This window comes from Argiope bruennichi, chromosome 9 (assembly GCF_947563725.1).
Source record: "Argiope bruennichi chromosome 9, qqArgBrue1.1, whole genome shotgun sequence".
Classification (NCBI taxonomy): domain Eukaryota; kingdom Metazoa; phylum Arthropoda; class Arachnida; order Araneae; family Araneidae; genus Argiope; species Argiope bruennichi.
Window position 1 is genome coordinate 19,247,979 of NC_079159.1, and position 21,515 is coordinate 19,269,493.

Sequence of the window (21,515 nt, forward strand, 5' to 3'; positions counted from 1 at the left end):
TTAAACGCTCGCGCCCTAATTAAAAAAATAATAAATTTTGTATTTCGACAAATATTTACTAAATATTCATTAAGAAAGTGCAATGTAAAAGTTAGAAAAAGTATAGAGCTCATCTTTATTGAAGTAATATCTGGTAACAGTTTAAAAATTTATCAGGCAAGAATAAGTTTATCGCTTCTCTGATAAGCGGATAGAAATTTTGAAATGTCTTTTTAGATTAGAGAGGATTACATAAAAGGAAAGATGCAAAAAGTAGAATAAAGGAAATTTATTTCACAACAGTAAAAACTTATTTTACAAGAGAAACATTATTTAAACGATAACATTAGCGAATCGGCTATCGTATCCTCTCACAGCTCCTCCAATTAAAGGCAAAGCAAAGTTGACGCCTCCATGGTATCCCAAGGCATCTGCGAATCCAGGTCCGAATCTATAATCTCTATGAGCAGTTGGGACAGGGACCACGGGAACAGGATGAATGGGTTCGACGGCCTTGACTACAACAGGCTGATGAGAATTGACGAGAACAGCAGCAGGGTTCTGATTGGCGGTGCCTGGTTCATTGGTGTTGACCTGTGCTCTGAATCCATCATGGTCAGCGACGTAGTTGACATTACGAATGATTCCTCTGGCATCTTTGAAACCGTAGCTTCCCACTACACCTCCGAGTCCATTTCCTTTTTCTTGTCTGTATTGGTCACTGGTGTGATCCCTGATTGCGTACCCGAAGTTGTAAGGCTGAGCATGAGGAAGGATCTGTAAATGAAATTAGAAATAGAAAACATGCATATTAAACAAACACAATTTCATCGAAATAAATTGATATTTCACCCATTAATAATAACTGTTTTGCCTCTTTTCGATACATCATGGTGAGAAATTTTACATATGAGGAGAATATAAAAAAGGCTTTGTTGAATCGTCATCAAAATGCTGAAAAATGAGGAACATTTAAGAGAGAAACAATACTTTTAATTGGTATAACTTCTTATTTTTAAACCAGAGATTAAATATTTTACAAAATCATTTTAATTAAAATCAAAAATGAAAGAAAACTTAGTATTTAATCTTGCTATTATTTTTATTATAAAAGACTTCATTATCAATATTTGCTTGTAATATTATTTTATTTTCGTGTCTTCCGAATACGGTAAAGTGACTTTTTATAACATATGAAAAAGATTCGATCGCAAAGCGTTTCATGACTCACACTTATAATTCTATCCAAATAAAGCCTTAAATACAGTTTTCTGGATTTTAATCCTAGAATTATCAATTAAGTTTTAAAGTTATCAGTCAAGGTTTAATGCGAACTTATAATTAAAATTATAGCCTTTTCTATATTTAATAACAATGTTGCAGTTCAGGCAATCTATATTTGTAAAGATATTACAATTGTTTTGTGAAGTGTTTGGTTTAAGAACTAGTATTTAAAATAATAAATTACACTGAGCACATGAATTTTTGGAAATATATATATTTTAACTTTGCTATAAAGTTGCTCTTTATTTAAGTAGGTTTTTTTAAGTAGGTATATTTAAAGTAGGTTTTTTTCTCATCTTTTTTTAGAAATTAATTTTATTATATAAAATTAAGTGTTATCTTTTAATCGATCAAATAATTCTAATTATCTTTAGTTGAAGAAAAATTTTGAATACTTCCTAAAGCTTTATATTTTGAAGTGTATTTTAATTCTGCAAGCATTATCACAAATTTATTAGTTGAGTTTAACTCTTACGTTACTGATTTTTATACTTACAGGTGACAAAAACTGGGAGGCCTGGGACAAAGCCACGCAGGAAAGTACAACTAGACAAAACATCTGAAAAGAATTTTTATTTAATAAATATATAATGAAGACCTTTTTTAAAAAAAGGAAACTTAATATTTCAAAATACGATGATATGTTATGTTACTAAAATATTTATAAGATTATAATTAATCAAAAACTTTACAATTTGAAAAAATCGTTAAAATTAAAAGGAAAAAAAATTATTCAAATGGAATTTCAAATTTGTGCTGGGAAATATTAATTGATTAATTATAGGATTAATTGATAATACATTTAATAGATTCAATTATTGTTAATTCGTTTACATTTAATAGATTAAATTATTCGCCATTCGTTTCCAAAAGCAGGCAAAGAAATGAATTTGCGTAAATTCTTTAAAATTTAATCAATTTTAAGTAAATAGAATTAATTATCCAATATTATACAGCAAATAAATTTCATCACTTTCATCAATTAAATTAGTCTTTTAAAATGATAAATCTGCTTCAAATTTTAAGAAGAGAATTAGCTAAACAAGTAAGCAAGTACTCGCTTACTTGTAAAATACAATAATCGTGGTAATGTTGTATTTAACCTCCATCGAGAAGAATTGTTGCATAAGTTGATAGAAGCCATTTTGTATTGAACCTTAAAACTGTTATTATTATCCCGATGGCTTTATGGTTCTGAGACTCAACTATGACAGATACCAGTTCGGACTGGTTACAGTATTTTTGGTTTTAAATTGTGTTATACTTTTAGAATAATTAATTATTTTATTTAAATGCATCAAAGTTCATAAAGAAATTTTGAAATTATTGATTCTAATGAGAATTATATTTTAAATTCATAAGCTATATATAAAGCAATTTTTAAGAGATTTTGATTGTATTTAAGATAATAAAATTTCATAGAATGTTGCATTTAATAACAGTCTGAGCTCAAAATTTATCTTGTTTTCATTAAGATTTAAATGCCTGAAGATTCTTACGCATATATATTAGACATTTTATAAAATTTGGATTATATGAATTTAAGATTTCTCCCCCTTTATATATCTTGCATTAAAATTCAATATTAGAGCGTAATATTTTTTTGCTACATTTAAAGTTGTTCGACAAACTTAAATCTTTATTTTAAGTTTCTGAATTATATTTGAAGTTACGATGTCAATTAAATTGTAATTCATAAAACAAGGTTTTTTTTCCTTTCTGTGAGCGAGAACTCACGAATAATTCTAAAGTAATAATAATCACTAATAATTTCTAAGAAGATGGAGAAAAAGAAAAATTTTCTTACTTTCACAGGTTCTTCAGTGATTTCTGAATGATTGGTTTGATTCTAAATTCACATATTTATACCTGATGTTCTGCAATGAAGTTGAACGAAGCATTACATTTTCTTGTTATTTTTCTAGGTCAAAGTCTTGACATTGCTTGGTGTTTTAGCGGCGGAAGTTGTAGTAAATCAGATTAACCTTCAAATCCGAAATGACATGTATTTTGTGATGAATATCTCTAACATTAGAATACTCTGTATCTTTTCGACTTTCATAAATTAAAACTCAATGAATAAATTTTAAGAAATCAGAAGGAATGGTATTTAAAAAATGTGGAATCGATTATATTATCATTTATTTTTTTAATATTTAGTGAAGAGAATATTTACGATTAAAATATTTGACAATCATTATCTTTTCAATGTCATGAAAACTTTTTCATTCTTATCTATATTTTCTGTTTTGGCTCTATTATATACGTTTTATTTCATAATTTTTTTAAATAGCTGCTTTTTTGAAATCCATGGTCATTAGTGATCACAGAAATGAAAGGTATTCATGATATTTTTAAAAAAAATATTTCAGTTATGAAAGTTGAATTCGTAAAATATCATTTTATAAATTGGATTCGATGAAGAATATATGAAACTGCTGCCTATTTTTAATGTCCTACAAAAATAAATCTTTGATTCGGTCATCAGTTCTTGACTTTCTAAAGCAATAAATTAAAGACAAAAACACTAGAAAAACTATCTACAGGGTGATTTGTGGAGAAAAAATTTTGCCCCTGCTCAGAATTTATGTATTTTTGATTTGCATATCAGCTATACCAACCGGTTCACCGATCTAACAGCATGTCTTGGTGGAAAATGGATAATAAATAATAGCACAATTTGAAGAATTGCCTTTGTTCATTTTTCTATTTTTGAATTAAGTTTTATTGTTTGAAAAAATCAAGTAAAATCGCATTCTTAATTAACTAATAATATATGTTTATACTCATGGCCCTTCTGGTCCGTTTTAATGGGTTATGGTGTTACTTTTACAAAAAAAAAGTAATTTTCCAGTCAAAGTCACATTCCGCAGTTCAATTCTTTGGTCACTTCTGCAACTGTGAATTTGAGCAAAAGAAATATCATCTATTCTATGCTCAGAAATACTTATTATTGTCTATATAATGATGTTTGCAACAGTGATAAAATCGAATAAAGATTAAAAAAAAATCCTGTAGGCAAACTGGAAGGCAAATGTAGAATTTTTATCAACTTATTTATTGTCCAAGTTCTTTTCTATCTTTAAAGGGAATATAACATCAGTTTTTTTAAAGATACATGCAGGTACCTGTGTACTAACTGCGATATTCAGACTTACCATCATGATATTGACGAGAATAGTCAATAGACTAACATTGTATTTTTAGTCATCTTTTTTGGCAATTAATCGCTCTTATTGAAGTTAATACATGTATCTGCACTTGGATTAAAGCTCTAATGGTTTAAATTTTGATATAGTCTTCTCTAAGTAACGCGGCATATAACAATTCAAAGGACCACCGAATTATCAAAATCTGTTAAATAATGAATAAATGATTTCAAAAATATTTCATAAATAAAAAAAAACTAAAAATATTTATTGCACAAAATGTTCTGAATTTTATTTACAAGGTGAGGGAAAAAAAAAAAACCTCGGACAAAGCTATTGCATCACAGAATAGAAGTAAATTAATTTCTCTTTAATTATTGTTCATTTCTTTTTTGTCTATCATTTCCATTTTAACATAATTTATGATGTATCTTTTAATGTACGCATTTTTTTTTGTTTTTTTACAATGTAAATAAAAATATCTGCTATTTTATTGTTGTTTAAGCAAGGAAAACGGCAGTAAACGAAGTCGTTCGTTTGCTTAATGTGCCTTGGCATCAGTGCTACGAATGGCAAAAACAGAGCTTCGACTGAAGCTTTTAAATTTCAAAAAGTTCAGCTTCTCACCGAAGAAAACAAACTCGTGCGGCTCCAAAGACGCTGCAAACTTTTGAAACGGGCCGCAAGTCAGCGTTGAGAGAGATTCCTTTTCACTAATGAGAAGCTCTTTACCGTTCCAAAGCTCATACCTCCTAGAACTATAGGATCTAATCTGTAGACGCTCCAAGCACTTCATCAATTGTTGAACATCGCAAATATCCAAAGTCGGCCATGGCCTCTGGAGGAATTTGAACCAACGGCAAAACACCTCTGGTTTTTATGGATGAGGACGTTAAAATAAATCAAAAAGTGTACCAGCGGGATATTCCAGAAGCTGTTGTATTTTCTTGGGACAAAACGCACTTCGGCAATTTAAAATGGTAATTTCAACAAGACTTTGCACCAGCTTACAAGACTAAAAAACAGAAGAGTAATAGATGCAAAGCTCATTTTCCATATCATCTGGAGAGTGGGACAATACTCTCCAAATCTCAATCCAATGATTACGGTGTATGGTCCATTTTGTAATCTAGGGTTTGCAATTCTTGTAATTAGTATTCTCTACAGCAATCGCTTTGTCTGGAATGGGATAGATTAAAGGTAGAAGTGTTGCAGCCCATTGCTGAAAATTTCAATAAGCGTTTGCACTTCTGCAATGTTGCATAAGGTGGCCACTTTGAAACTAACTAAATTTATTTATTAGAAAGAGTCTACTCTTATTATTATTCTTTATATTTTGTTATTTATTTTTAATCAAGTTATATTAAAAACTTTGTCCGGGTTTTTCTGCCACATCCTGTAAAAAAATTTCCTTATATTTTTTTTTAGTATTGCAAAATATAATTCAGAATTTGAGCAGCATCCAACTTCAGGTTTTCGCAAGATAATTGAAATTCAATTAGTAAAGTGGTAAACTACTATAATAGTCAGTTTCATGATATTTTTTTTCTTCTGAATAACAAAGAAGGAATTAAATCCTTTCTTAATATTTATTTAATTGCATTGAAAGAAGAAGAATACTACCCCAGAAAAAAACCTGACGAATTTATTTGAATTCCTTATGATTAATGAGGTCCCGTAATCAGTCATTGCGTTATATATATATACAGGGTGTTTATAAAGTCCCGGACCCATTTTGATGTTTAATAACTCATAAAATAATAAAGATAGATTTAAATTAATAACATAAATGGTTAAATAGACTCAAAAAGTTTCATGACCCTTGTCAATGAACTTCCACGTGTGCCCCCTTCGTCGCACGGAGAATATCAAGTCGATAGTCAATTTCACGCCAGGTAACGACAAGCATGTCGGCATCCACAGAGCCATTTGCTCTCATTATGGCGATTAACAATGCCAGAAACATGAAAGGATGCTTCATCGGAGAACATTATGCTCTTCAGAAAATCAGCAGCATCTTCTATCCTTCTTAGCATATCTGTTGTAAAGGCCATCCTCCTAGACCTATCGTTCGGTTCCAAAACTTGAACAATTTGAACTTTGTATGCATGCAGTCTTAATTTTTTCTTAATAACCTTGTACACCGTCGAAATTCGGATATCCAATTCTGTTGCCGCTGATCTCACAGATATTCTAGGATTGTGTAAAAATGTCTTTCTGACACGCTCAACATCAAAATCACTTGTGCAAGGACGTCTGGAACGTTTCTTATCTTCGATACTCACAATTTCTAGAAAATTCTTTTTCCACCGCAAGATGCTGTTTTTGGATGGAGGATCTTTTTGGTAAACTCTTCTGAAATTTCTCTGTGCTTGCACTATCGATTTCATTTCTATGAACCACCATAAAATCTGTGCTTTCTCTTGTGGTGTATGCATTCTCCTTAATATCCGCTAGAATAAAACATCACATACAAAAGTACTACATAGAAAAAACACATCAAAAGTAAACATAACATTGCAATAGTTGCCAAAAACAAAAGAGAGAAAAATGCAATTAATAAGCAGACAATATTTAGAAAAGTACAGATATTTAGACTGGAAAATGAAATTATCTGAAATTAACCACACGTGCAGACGATATTTACAAAAGTAAAAATATTCAAACCTGAAAAGGAAAATATATGAGTTATTCCATCAATAAATGCCCTAAGTTCGTTTATATCTTTATTATTTTACGAGTTATTAAACATCAAAATGGGTCCGGGACTTTATAAACACCCTGTATATATATATATATTGTGTGAGAGAGAGTTAGATTGATAGATATATCTATATATAAAGAGGATGGATATACATATGGATATGATTATTGATTGATGATTCTTAAAAATATTGCAAATGCCAAAATCGCAATTGCAGATAGTATCAGATGAGTTATAGGAATTTTCAGAGTAATTCTATACATTTTTGTGTTCCAAACACTTAAAATAATTTCAAAGCTTGAAAGATCAGAAGGATCCAATTCATCCAGAAATTTTCTGAATTTCATGCATTCAGAATGATTCATGTTTTTCTCAACGAAAAGCTTTCAAAAGAAATGTGGTCTTTCCTTATTTCATGCCCAAATTATTTGAATTTACCTTGTCGAATCACATTAAACGCTTTTCCATTGTTCCAAATTAACACCTTAATTAAAAAAATTCTTCGCATTTCTTTTTTTTTAACTTTTTGTTGATGTTGTCATGCATGGAATTTTGAAAACTTCACTATATCTATTTTAGTATTTCATCTTATTCTTATCTCATCTCATCTAGATGATGCATCAATGATTTGACCTTTCCCTCTAAATTTCCGTATAGAAATATTTATAAAATAATATATATCCATTTTATAAAATGCATAAATGATTCGGGAAATTAAATGATTTTTATTTTTTGAAATAATTATAGATATCTCCACTTCTATTTCCTTCTTTTATAGTTTTCCTGTTCGTAATTGCTGTATAAATTTTGTGTATTTTTGTTATTAGGATAAAAAAGACGTCATTTACTGATTTATATCGGATTATTTTTTTATATACAATATTTATTTTTTTTAATTAGGGACTTAAAACTAATGCTATATTTATTAATCCTCATATCTGGTAATCGACATATTATTACTTTACTCAAGGTTCATGTATACAGCCAAATTATGTATTTCAAATATTTTCTACGTTTAGAAAGTTGCTTTATAATATATTAGAGTTTTTTTTAATGTAAATTAAGTATTTCAATATAAATTAAAAATAGAAAATATGATTACAGAAAAATTATTAATTATATAATAAATATGGCATTAAAAAATTTAGAATATTATTGCAATATTGTTATCATTTTATTTAAAATTTTGATTTGTCGAACTCCTGTAATTCCATAGTCACAAAAGAGTGAATTCTTTATGTTTCTTGATATGATATATTCAGACATTGCTTTTATAATTAGTTCTATTTATATGTTCTCCTATGTTTTTTCATCCTTTCAACAGGCTGAGACAAATATCGTTCCAGATTCCGATTTAAGATACAGATTGTTACAAATATTTTTCCTTATTGAGATAATCTTGGATACTAATGATTATGGTTTAATTGTAAAAAAATTTAGTCAACGGTTTAAATCCAACGTACATGGATAAGAAATTATATGCGAAAAAGTTAAAGCATATTTCTGTCATTAACTTTTTCTTACTAACCTTTGTAATTATTTTAAATCAGAATTAAAAAACTATTTTTAACACTTTGTAAAATATTTTTCTAAATTGGGTAATAATTTTTTTGGACTATCCTTCTTCTAATTTTGAATGCTTCAGAAAAGTATTAGACTAGCCAAAGAAAAAATTCGTTATTAAAATGACCTCTAAATATGATAGAAAATTCATTTCATCTATTAAATGTAACTTTCGTGTTGTAAATTTGCGAATGTGATATATCTGTGTTTAATATTTGCAATATATATATATTAATAATCCCAAAAAAACGTTGGAGACAAAATTGCTTTCGGACATAGCTGAAGTCAGAATATTCAGAGTATAACACATAAACAAATATTGCTCATTTATTGCACGTATAATTGCAAGTCTTGTATACAGAACGACTTTCATATATATTGTAAAGTCTCGATCCAATAACAGGTAGCGTTATGATCAAATTCTTTATTTACAGCTTTATTACATAAAAACAACTCTTTCTCATCTAGGTTAAATGAATGATGCTATTTTTAGCACGAAATTTAAACAAGAATAGTTCCTCTAACAAATTTGGAGAAAACGCCTTCACAAGAACAGCTAACAGGCGGTTGGCGTCTCAGGCTACTGCAGGGTTAGCTCTAGGAATCCACCGAATTTCCTTCGGGTTGAATTTTTCTCAGAAGTCCACTTCATACCAAGCTCCTCTCTCCCCCTTCTTCCGAAAAATCTCACCTTTTATCTTTCTCTCAGACTCCACCTTTCCTGTCCACTCCCTGTTAACCAATCACCGTTCAGAACAACCTGAATCATCTCTGGTCGCCCGTGGGAAATGTCCATTGATGATCCACCCTCCACAGTGGGAAAAATGAAGGACATCTGGACATCTGGAGTGTTTGACACTCTCGCCTTTCGAAGACACGATTTATTTCCCTGGGAACGCACGTGTGGTTCCTTATCTGGATTAGCACTAATTGGCCAGACGACCGTACTTAAAAGGAGGGTCTTCCATTTGGCAATCTGGAGGCACTTAACACTGTGGGAGTTTCGTTGATGAAGAATGGCCCGGAATGTAAATTATCGAGTGTGGGAAAAAGGAATGTCACAGTGGTCACCCAGGGAAGAAGCTGAATCATTACAATATGTATTTGACAATTCACTCTTATGATGTCAACTCGATGTCATATACGCAAGAAGACTCTCTAATGGAATTAAGGTTATTTCAATTATATATTATTTTTAAAAGTGTATGCATGAAGAATATATGGTTTAATGAAGTAAGTACAACATAAAAGCTAACAAATCAAAAATATAAAAAAATAAAAGAAATTTAAAAAAAAAAATCAAGCAATATAAGTAATTCTAAAATGTATAAAGTTTCAAGCAACAAAAGTAGTATTATGGTAGGTATAAGCTTTAGTCAATAGTAACAATATTCCAAAAAAATAGTATCAAATAAAAACATTCTTATAATGTCTTTAAAAAATAGAGTGATATATTCCAAACTGGCTAGACAATTTCGGGCACAATAGACACCTCTTTAATGCCATGTACGCTAGTGTATTCCAAAGCACCTTTGTAACCAGATCCGTCTACTCCTTAATCATATCCAAGAAGAGGGTCAACATTAGGACAGGTTGCCGAAAGGTCAGGTAGGAGCTGAAACAACGTCACCTGCAAGAAGACCATTGGAGACGATGCGAGCAACGAGAGGCGCGTTGTGGTGAACTGCTGATTCATTGGAATGGTCTCAAGCCCTCAAACCAGCGTGGTCAGCTACGTAATATAATGGAAACCATTCAAACCCAGATTTCACTGACAGTTAATTCTTTTTCAGATTGTTGATTTCGTCCATATACCAACAGTTCCCTAAAGAATCCTGTTTATACTGCTTACTTCTTTGGTAACAATGTGACTGGCCGTAATTAAAAAAAAAAAAAAACAAAAAAAAATGTTACTGTTACAATTATATGAACGATTGGCCTTTCTATGATTAATAGGAACATAAAGCTACGAAGACAATATTCAAACTTGAACACTATATATGCCCAACTTTTCCTTCCATGAGTTTGATTTGTGTACATATTTCGCCGATGATCATTCCACGAGCTTGACTCGCAATAGTCACTTCAGACCTTTACTTATTACCCTGAATGTGACTCGTTAAATTCTTACTCGGTCGGAAATTGTCATCACGAGTAAGAATCATTAAAGTACGGCAACTCTTAAAAAGTTTAATTAAAATCGATGCACAATTTGTAGAAAATTTAAATTAACATATATATTTTTTTCCATGGAAACATTGAGATTTGTATATTGTTATCACCTTTACATACATAAAATTACATTGTACCTAAAATCCAAATTCTGTATTAAGTTAATACAAGAATTGACGCAACATATTAGAAATCATTATAAAATTAAAAACGAGAATTATTTTCAAAACGGAATGCAGAATCATTCATTGATGGCAGTATTAAGAGAAACTTAAATGATTCAATAGATCATACATCCTTCAAGATTTTTATTTTTATTATTTAGAGAATTCTTACTATAAATTTATGACTGAAAAATTTGGAAAAGATATCTAACAGTTACATAAATCAGTTCAGAATGAACATTTCTTCTATAGAACCTATTAAAAGGTTACCACTTCTCAGGAAAAGATGAAAGTCCATATTTTGGTATTTATGAATTATATTTATAGTATATCAGAATGATACCAAAATGAGAGTCGATAGTTTGAGATTTTTGCAATGGGTTTTTTTTTAGAAAACCCAAGAAAAAACCCCATTTTAATCTGATTTTATAAAAGTTTCCAAAAATATTCTTAGAAATTACATAAAAAGGCTTCCGAATATTTCAAGATGAAAACCTGAGAAAGCAAAGATTTTTCTATTTTCGGAGGAATCAGTAAATTCTATGAATGATTTTGTTCTATTCATAAATGGAAGAATAGAATATGGGAGAGTACAATAAAGTCTAGCAACAATTTTAATTTGTATAAGAGATCTTAACATACAAATAAAAGCAGATGCCATGCCTTAAAACAAAAAAAAAAAAATTAAAAAAAAATTAAGTGTTAAAATTTGTTTACTTTGTGTTAAACCAAAGACGGTTTAAAATAAAATGAAATATGGATTCAGGTGAAGTTTATTTTTCAAAACGTTACAAAGGCTCAACATAACATTTATGTTTTACTTTAAAGATGCAGGCTGTGCTAGATGTATGAAACAGAACAAATAGTTTTTTTTTTTCAAAAATAATTATTAACTATGTAAAACATAGCAATTTTACAACGGGAAAATTTCCAGCAAGCAAATTAGATAATTTATTATTCTTATCACATAATATTTGTGTAATGAGAATAGTATTCAAACATTTTAGCGTAAAATATAAAATATTGCACAGATATATATTGAAAGAATACACTGAAGATTAAAATTATGAATTATAAATGCTTGTACAACAAGAACAAATACAAATAACAGCAAAATATCTTTTAGTTGCAAAATCTCACAATTAATTAGGATCGCACATAGCATGTGCCTTATTATTGATTCAATTTCCATTATTTGAATCAAATAAAATAGGGAAGATTTAACCATTAAATGCAGGATTTGTTCTTAGAATGTTTTTGGTTTTCATTCCTTGAATAAAGTATTGCAGCTTGCATTAAATAGCTGTTAAAAAACCAAAAAAAAAAAAGCAATTGCTGTTTAATGCATTATTTACAGTTTATAATTAGTCTGTGTCTAATGGGCATTATTAATGCTTGGCTTCAGATGTAAACAAAAAGAAAAATTGAGAATACTGTGAATTAGAGTTTAAATACTTTAGTTTTGAAGCTATAACTGATATCTACATTATGCTAATACCATATTTTAATCATCAAATAAAGTGAAAATGACCTATAATCAGAAATGAAGAACAATCTCTCTCGCTTTTTTCTGTTACTGATTCATTAACACGTTGCAAAATGATACAATAACATTTTCATTACGTGTTCTATTGGTAATAAATATTGTTACAAATTCAAACGTATTCCTTAAAAATTTTTGACATGCAAATTTTGACATGTTTAAAAGGTAACATTCATTATCTAAGAGTTAATTCCTTGGAGCTTTTCATCGCTCAAAGGGTCTGAAGCTTGTAAAAATATATCAAAATTTACCTTTATTCTAAAAATCAGATTGAAATCAGTCTAAACAACAAAAACAAAATATTTAAAAACTAAGTGCCAGATTTCGAATTCGACCAAACAGCTTTAAATTTTAGTAGATGGATTTAAGGTAAAATATGTTTTATCATTTACAAATAATGTTTTCTAATTTTACGAATATATAGTACTTGGAACTGTTTTTAGGTTTAAATGAGAAATCTTCTGGATATTTTAACGAGAATGAATTTGTGATTGTGTTTTCTTTTGAGTCTCTATTCACACAATTTCATTATGAAGAAATCTTCACTAGTATGTTGCTACAACAGGCGTATAAAATTTTCTTTAATATCTTAAAAGTATCAATCAAATTATATTTTTTTTTCCAAATAAAGATTCAGTGTAAAAAATATTCTTTTGAATTTTGAAAAAGATTTCAGTTAAATTATAGTTATTAATATTATATATTCATTTTAAATTTTATATTAGTTTTCCGATGTATTAATGCAAAATCAAAAAATATTAATATATAGTATAGTATACAGGTATATTAAGAAATTCTCAAAGAAACTCTTTATGAAGATCAGCTTATAATTGCATGTAAATTTTTAAAATCTTGCTTGGTAGTTAAAAAAATTCATCGTGTCCTGAAGCAAATATTTATGAAAAATTAACACATAATTCATATTCATTAATGTAACAACTAGCAATAATGTGATATATTCTTAGCTAAGAATCCCTTTTATGGAATGTCTCATAAACAAATAATAAATTTGGATTGACTTGTTTCAATAGAGATGATCGCAAAACAACAACAATAATAATAATAAGTGACACAAGAAATAGAATCAAAGCAAATTTATTTGAAAGCAAAATGCAGAAAGTATGCAAAGATTTATACTCAGCATTCCATAAAATTAAATCAAGCAAATGATAAAGAATATGTAGAGAAATGTTTACATGTATTTTTTTCTTCTTTTTCTTTATTAAGAATTATTAAGCAAGCATGATTAAAAGCAGCTGATAGAAAAGCTGAAGATTTTTCTTAAGAAAACGATGAAGTTATTACAAGCAATATTAAATTACTTTAGGAATTGAATATTTTACAGGAGAAACATTATTTAAACAATCACATTAGCGAATCGGCTGTCATATCCACTAACAGCTCCTCCGATTAAAGGCAAAGCAAAGTCGACGCCTCCATGGTATCCCAAGGCATCTGCGAATCCAGGTCCGAATCTGTAATCTCCAAGAGCAGCTGGGGCAGCAACCACGGGAACTGGATGAATAGGTTCGACTGCCTTAACTACAACAGGCTGATGAGAATTGACGAGAACGGCAGCAGGGTTCTGATTGGCGGTGCCTGGTTCGTTGGTGTTGACCTGTGTTCTGAATCCAGCATGGTCAGCCACGTAGTTGACATTACGAATGATTCCTCTGGCATCCTTGAAACCATAGCTTCCCACTACACCTCCAAGTCCATTTCCTTTTTCTTGCCTGTATTGGTCACTGGTGTGATCCCTGATTGCGTACCCGAAATTGTAAGGTTGGGCATGAGGAAGGATCTGTAAATAAAAAATTAGAAACTGACGTTATGCACACTATAAAAACACAATTCAATCTAATTTAACGAATAATATTCAGCCCATTAACAATAATTTGTTTTTAGTTTTCAGTGTTCTTATTGAGAAATTTAATGTATGTGGGGAATATGGGGAATGGTTTGTTAAGCCTTCCTTAAAATGCCCAGAAATATCAAGACATAGATCAAGACCTCATATTTTTATTCCAAAATATTATCTGTTAAAGGTTTTGCAATTTAACTATAAATTAAACATTTTTGTAAAATAATTTCAACTAAAATCAGGAAGTAAAAAAATAAATATTAATATTATCAAAACAATAAGAGGAAGTTCTTAATTTGCTTCGCTTCAATGCCACAAATGTAGATTTTGAACAATAGAGGACAATCCAATTGACTGAATAAAAACTTATCGACCTTTTTATCAATAAACTATTATAAAATTAATTTTGTTTTAAATAATGCTTTTCTAAAAATACTATAGTAAATATAATTTATTAATATAAACAATATATTCTAAATGCTCCTGAAATGTATAAAAAATAAATCTTGTGCGAGATTTAATACTCTTTGTATAATCCTCGTTAATTATACAAAAATAAAGAATGTAATTTGTAAATGTGTCTACTTAAAACATCTATATAAGTAATGAAAGATGCAACTAGGGATTGCAATACCGGTATACCGGGATACCGAATACCGGTATTTTGAGCCATTTTACAATTTCGTAATACCGGTATTCACAAGTTTAAATACCGGTTTTTCGGTATTTACTAGAAATATTTTAAATTGTCTCCACAGGGATCGCCAACATTGCAAAATAGTATACGTTTTTGTTTTTATGTCTCCCCAACTGGCGAAATTAATTAGTTAATTAATGGCTTAATTAATTGCTTAAATCTAAATTAGCGAAACATGGATTATCCCTGAAAGAAGATATTGTATCTATAACGACTCATGGAGCAACAGTTATGAAAAAATTTGGAAAGTTGATTGGTGCAAATCAGCAATTGTGCTTTGCTCATGGATTTCAATTAGGAGTAAATACTAAATACCAAATATACCAAAAAAATAAAGAATAGAAGAATCCAAATATTGTGGATATAGAAACTTCGGATTCGGACATTGAAGAGAGTAAGAGTGAGAGTGATATTGACAATGAAGATAATGACAATGTAATTGTGGAAGAAGATATTGCTAATAAGGATGAAATATTAACCCATCAAGAATTGCTTCCTATAATTTATAAAGTTCGAAAAATTGTTAAGATATTTAAACTTTCCCCTACAAAAAATTTCATATTAAAAATATATATATACTAACTGAAAATAAAACAGAATATATGTCAATAATATATTCTAAGACACGTTGGAACAGTTTACTCCTAATGATGGAACGGTTTTTGAAATTTAGAAATCCAATCCAAAAAGCAATAATCAACTTAAACCTGCAAATTAATTTTTTCAGACAGTGAATTCGTCTTAATATCCAGAACTATACCAGTTCTACTTCCAATAAAACTGACTATAGAGGCATTATGTCGGAGAGATTTTAATTTATTAACAGCTAATGCAACAATAAATTTCATGTTGCAATCATGAAAGAACAGCACAAATCACTATCTGAAGAACGTAGACGTAGATGCCGAAAGAGCGTTTACGACAGCTGGTAATTTTTACACAAAATTACTTTTCAGCTTTAATGACAGTACAACTGATGCATTATGTTTTTTAAGATCATACTTCAAAAATTTGTATTAGTACCGCAGACTGAATAGTGATATTTACAATTTTTTTTTTTTGTGATTTAAATAAATAAGTTGTTTCTTTACTTTTTTGTGATTCTTTATATACTGTTATAATTTATATGTTCCATATTATTTTTTGTGATATTACACTCTTTTATAAAACTGGCAAATAAAACAAAGAAACACCTTGTTTTCTTTCTTTTTCTAAAATTTCTAATACCGGTATTAAAACCGGTATCCCGGTATTAAGATCTATAAAATACCGAATACCGGTATTGAAATTTTGGTCCGGTATTGCAATCCCTAGATGCAACTGTTAGATAAAATTGAATGGTGGCATTTAATTATTTTATTCATTCATCATTTAATTATTTTTTTTTAATTTGCATAAATTTCTTCTTTCTGTGTTCAAAAATGCATTCCACCGATATGTGGTTTTTCCTTTATTTCCATTTCATTATTTTCAGGATCTAAAATTATCATGATATTTTCATAATTCTTAAAAAAGTATTATATTGGTTTCCATTATAATAATATTATGATGACTTCATTATTATACCCTTGTGGTGGTTTATCACAAGAAATTTTTTTAATAAATGTAAATTCCATGTCCCCCACTTGATAATAATTATTTTTATTAATATTTATATATTGATAATAATGTTTGAAAATTTGTAAAAAAAATCTTCAATAAACAATTTTTATATCATTTCGTTTTATATAAATGACATTAAAAATCTATCTAAATAAAGTTTTAAGTATCAAATTCTTGATTTTATTACTAAATTTTGAATTAGTGTGTTCCCAATTTGAATAATAACGTTAAAAAATAATAGTATTTTCTATATCCAATTTTATTATTTATTTCAAACTAAAGTGGATTTTTATCTATGTCAGTTGATAGTTCAGCATTTTGGTGAAGTTCTTGGTTTGGAAATTAATATTTAGAATATTGAATTGTTCTGAATCAAACTTGAGCACCAAATTTTAAGGAAATATACTTTACAAATTAGCCCTGAAGCTACCCTTTATTCTTAAGCAAGTATTTTTTTTTTCATCGCTTCAAAGAAATTTACTGAATTACAAAAAAATCTAAACGGAAATTTAAAGAGATTATCTTTAATTAGATCAAATAATTCTAATTGAGTTTAGAGGGAAATAAATCTGAATAGTTCATAAAGTTTTATTTTCTAATTTGTATTTTAATTATTTATGCAAACAATACATATAAATTAGTTAAGATAAACTTTAAAAAATGTTTATTTTTATACTTACAGCCGGCAAAATATGGGAGGCTTGAGATAAAGCCACGCAAGAAAGTAATACTAGAAAAATCATCTGAAAAAAATTTACAAATTTTTATAGATTAAAGTATTTTTGAAAAGTAAATATAATATTTGAAATATGCCAACAAATTTTATTACTAAAACATTTATTATATTCAGATTACTCAAAGAATTTTAGAATTTGAAAAATATTACTAGAATTAAAACAAAAATTTAAATCAATAAAAATTTATATTTGAACTTGGAAAATAAACTATTTAATAGAATAAATTATTTTTAACTAATGCTTGATTTAGAAAACCCTGAAAGGAAAAGCATTAAAATAATTTCGTTAAAATTTGATCTACTTTAATTTACTACATATATATTACAAAACATATAAATTACAACCTGATTATGAAATAAATTAGCGTTTAAAGCATTTCTTCTGGGTATTGCTTATAAGCTGAGAAAGTGAGTTCGCTCTGCAAATAAGAAAACTCCAGTTTACTTGGAAAATGCAATTAGTGTGGTAACGTTATATTTTACTTCTATCTAGAGGAATTGTTGCATTAGTTGCTGGTGACAAATGTATGACTAATCTTAGAAATCTTGTTACTATATCGATGACCCTACGGTTCGGCGACTCAACCAAGACAGAATGTGTGTTCGGGTTGCTTACAATATTTTTAGTTTCAAATTATGTTGTGTTTTTACAATGATTGAAAAGTTTGTTTAAACGCATCTAAGTGCATAAATGAGTTTTGAAATTTTTGATTCTATTATGAATTATATTTTAATTTCACAGGCAGAAATATAATGTATATAAAGCAATATAATGTAAAATATAATATATTATTTGTACATAAAATAGTTTATATATATATATATATATATATATATATATATATATATATATATATATTATAAAATTTGGGTTAAATTTTTTGAAGAATTTTCTTGTTTTATATGATATTTCTCACTAAATTTAAATATAAGAGCAAAAATTTTTAATACATTTTAAAACTTTAGCTAAATTTAAAGCTTTATTTTATATTTTTGAGTTTCATTTAAGTTTAAGCTGTCAATTAGATTCTGAATCTTCAAAAGAAGGTAATTTTTTTTAGTTAAAGAAGCACATGAATAATTTTAAACTTATATTTAAAATGAAAAATAAAAAAAAAATCTTACTTTCACAGGTTTTTCAGTGATTTCTGAATGATTCGTTTCATTTTGAATTCGCGTATTTATGCCCAACGTTCTGCAATGAAAGTGAATGAGGTACGTCCCATTTTTGATATTTTTCTAGGTCAGAGTCTTGACCTTCTTTTATTTCTTATCTTAGGAAGTTGAAGTAAAGCAGATTAACCTTTAAATCCGAAAAGGCATTCACTGATGAGTATCTTTCATGTTAGAATACGTAGCAATGATTAAGGGTTCATAATTCAAACTTCATTGACAACATTTTGGAAAGTGAAATTGAAAAAAAGTTCTAAATTATTTATTTAAAATATTTAGAGTAAATAATATCTATGACGCAAATATTTTACGATCATTATCTCTTCAATGACATGACTGACATGACCTTATTGTTCTGGATACCTATTGTTTGATCTTATGGTTCTATTATATAAGTTGTAGTTCACAATTTTTTTAAATGGCTGCTGACTTTTATTAGCATGCTAAAACAAATATCTAGCGTCGTCATAAGGTATTGTTTTTCTGAAGCATTGAGTTTAGAAATTATACATGTGAAATAATATAAAAAGACATCGAAAAAAAACACCTATAAGGAATTTGAGGGTAAAAAAATGAACTCCTGATTTGGCGTTATACATTAGTATTCATTGGCATCTCCGTTGTACCTATAAGTTCGACAAGATTATACAATCCCTCGTTGAAAAATCGATACCATACATTAGCGAAATATAATGAATTGCCTTTAAGTTTATATTTTTATTTTTGATTTATTTTATTATTATTATTCTTTTCCATTATTATTATTCCATTTTAATTATTTTTCTTTCTATTTATTTGTTTCCCGGAAATAGAACATCAAATTGTTTTTTAAAAAATGAAGTAAAATTGCATTCTTAATTGACTAATAATATATTAATGTTTCTCTTCATGATTTCTCTACCCCATTTTAATGGGTTGTTGTGTTTCGTTTTCAAAATCGTAGATTTCCATTCAATGTTCTTACACGCTATCCACTGTTTTTGGCCACTTATGGGCTGCGAATTATAACAAAAATAAATTTCTTCTGGTTAAAAATCAGCCTAATTGCTTATATAATAATGGTTAAAAACTGAAAAAAAAGTTGGTTTAAGATAAATTGAAGATTTAAAAATATTCTTCTCATCAAGCTGGAAGGCAAATGTAGATTCCTTATCAAATAAGATAAATTCAATTTCTTTTTCGATAATTAAAAAAAAAAGGAAAAATTAAATTTTGAAGATCAAACATAGATAAGGATTTTATTACTGTCGCACAATGCAATATTTATTGCAAAATAAATAATCTTAAGCTAACAAATAATCGAAAAATAATGTTAAAATATAAACTTGTTAAAAAGCTCATATTAAAAAACAAAACAATTTTATGTTTTTAAAGAAGTGCCAAATGTTTTTATCAGTTAGAAAGAATTAAAAGTGTGTATATGCATTTTAAACATATATTTGAAGAAATTGATTATCGTTTGCAATTCTTTTTTTTTCCAAATAAATTCATAGAATATCATTCAATAATAGAAAGTACGAAATTATCGTTTCAGTTCTTTTCTTAAATAATATTGGAGTTGAGGTATTATTTTTTTGTTCTTTTATATATTAACTATTAATTGGATTAAAAGAGAAAACATCATCAGTTTTCTTACATATATAGAAAGGTTCTTTGTGCATCAGTACTTTTGCATTAACTGCATGCCAATTTCGAACTTTAAGATTAACTGCATGTAATTGACGCACGTATTCAATAGACCAGCATTATATCTTCAATAATATTTTTTTTGTCGATTAATCGCGGCTATATAGTTACTACCAGTATCCGTATTTGGGTAAGAGTTGCAATTATTGCCTTTCTTTAAAACAGCGTACTCTTTGCAACGCAACAGACATCAAACCAAAGGACGTCTAAATTAACATAAGATCCGGGATAACGAACAATTTATTTTAAAAATTCCTGTAAGTAACAGAACTTACGTTATTGCACAAAATATGCAAATTTTTATTTAAAAAAATTGTCTTTTATATTATATGTACTGCAAAATATAATTGGAAAATTATGTTAGTTATTATAAATCTTCCGTCAGTATTTAATCACATTTAAAGAAGGAGATTTTTTCTTAAGGAAAAAATACCTAATGAATTTGAAAAGAATCCCTTATGATTATTGACGTTCCGTAGTCAACTGCATCTGGGATTTTTCACTTCCGTATATATTGTCACGAAGAAAATAATATTTTAGAAAATTATTTGGTTTACTTTAAAAATGAAATACCAATTCAATAATCGGACGCATACCGGTATGGTGCCAAATCGAAATGTCTTTTAAATGACCAAATGTGTTTGTATAAATTATAATTATTATTTTTTATTATATTAGTGGGTTTGGCGATTTTTCGAAGCATTTTCTAGAATCTTGTTTGAGATCAAGAAATCAATGAGAATGTGAGTGCTATATCAGTTGTATGAATAATATCAAGCAAAGAATTTAATTTTTAAATATAATTTGTAGTATTTTAAAAAGAGAAAATGTCACATATGAGATTCGGGGACATTCCAGCATATAATGTAAGTTATTATTCTTTTAAAACGATACTTCGCCAAATGCGGAAATCTTTATTTTTAATTTCTTATAAATCAGTTCATTTTATGGATTTTGATACATTTGGCTATATTTTTTTCGGTCTTGGAGGGACAGCCGGTAAGTAATTCTCCTGTTTAATAGGAAAAAAATTTTTAAAAAAATTAAAAAAAAACATGTTCATTCTTCCAAGAGCACTATTGTGATAAAAAAATAATCAAAAACATCCAACTACTGGGAATTTTTTAGCTGATCATTTTTGCATAATGTTACCAATAAATGAATATCCTCTTTTATTTTTATTTAGTAAATCTTTCAATCTT

The 21,515-nt window shown here is 28.3% G+C and overlaps 2 protein-coding genes across 2 annotated transcripts; both read right to left on the reverse strand.

The window, feature by feature from the left end:
* Positions 1-253: 253 nt before the first annotated feature.
* On the reverse strand, positions 254-3,080 carry LOC129983590 (adult-specific rigid cuticular protein 15.5-like). The gene is made up of 3 exons (XM_056093119.1): positions 3,071-3,080; positions 1,760-1,822; positions 254-756 (listed from the first exon to the last, which is right to left on the reverse strand). The coding sequence occupies exons 2-3, from the start codon at positions 1,820-1,822 to the stop codon at positions 313-315; spliced, it is 507 nt and encodes a 168-aa protein (XP_055949094.1). The 5' UTR covers positions 3,071-3,080; the 3' UTR covers positions 254-312.
* A 10,835-nt stretch (positions 3,081-13,915) lies between these two features.
* On the reverse strand, positions 13,916-20,907 carry LOC129984890 (cuticle protein 10.9-like). The gene is made up of 2 exons (XM_056094845.1): positions 20,887-20,907; positions 13,916-14,359 (listed from the first exon to the last, which is right to left on the reverse strand). The coding sequence occupies exons 1-2, from the start codon at positions 20,905-20,907 to the stop codon at positions 13,916-13,918; spliced, it is 465 nt and encodes a 154-aa protein (XP_055950820.1).
* Positions 20,908-21,515: the final 608 nt, after the last annotated feature.

What these genes read in the sequence shown, in the direction of transcription:
- LOC129983590 (XM_056093119.1), bottom strand. Translation starts at nt 1,822, where the DNA reads ATGTTTTGTCTAGTTGTACTTTCCTGCGTGGCTTTGTCCCAGGCCTCC. An exon ending in CCTCCCAGTTTTTGTCACCT is followed by an intron (nt 757 to 1,759) that starts GTAAGTATAAAA and finishes TTTCATTTACAG; the next exon opens with ATCCTTCCTCATGCTCAGCC.
- LOC129984890 (XM_056094845.1), bottom strand. Translation starts at nt 20,907, where the DNA reads ATGCGTCCGATTATTGAATTG. An exon ending in TGCGTCCGATTATTGAATTG is followed by an intron (nt 14,360 to 20,886) that starts GTATTTCATTTT and finishes TTTTATTTACAG; the next exon opens with ATCCTTCCTCATGCCCAACC.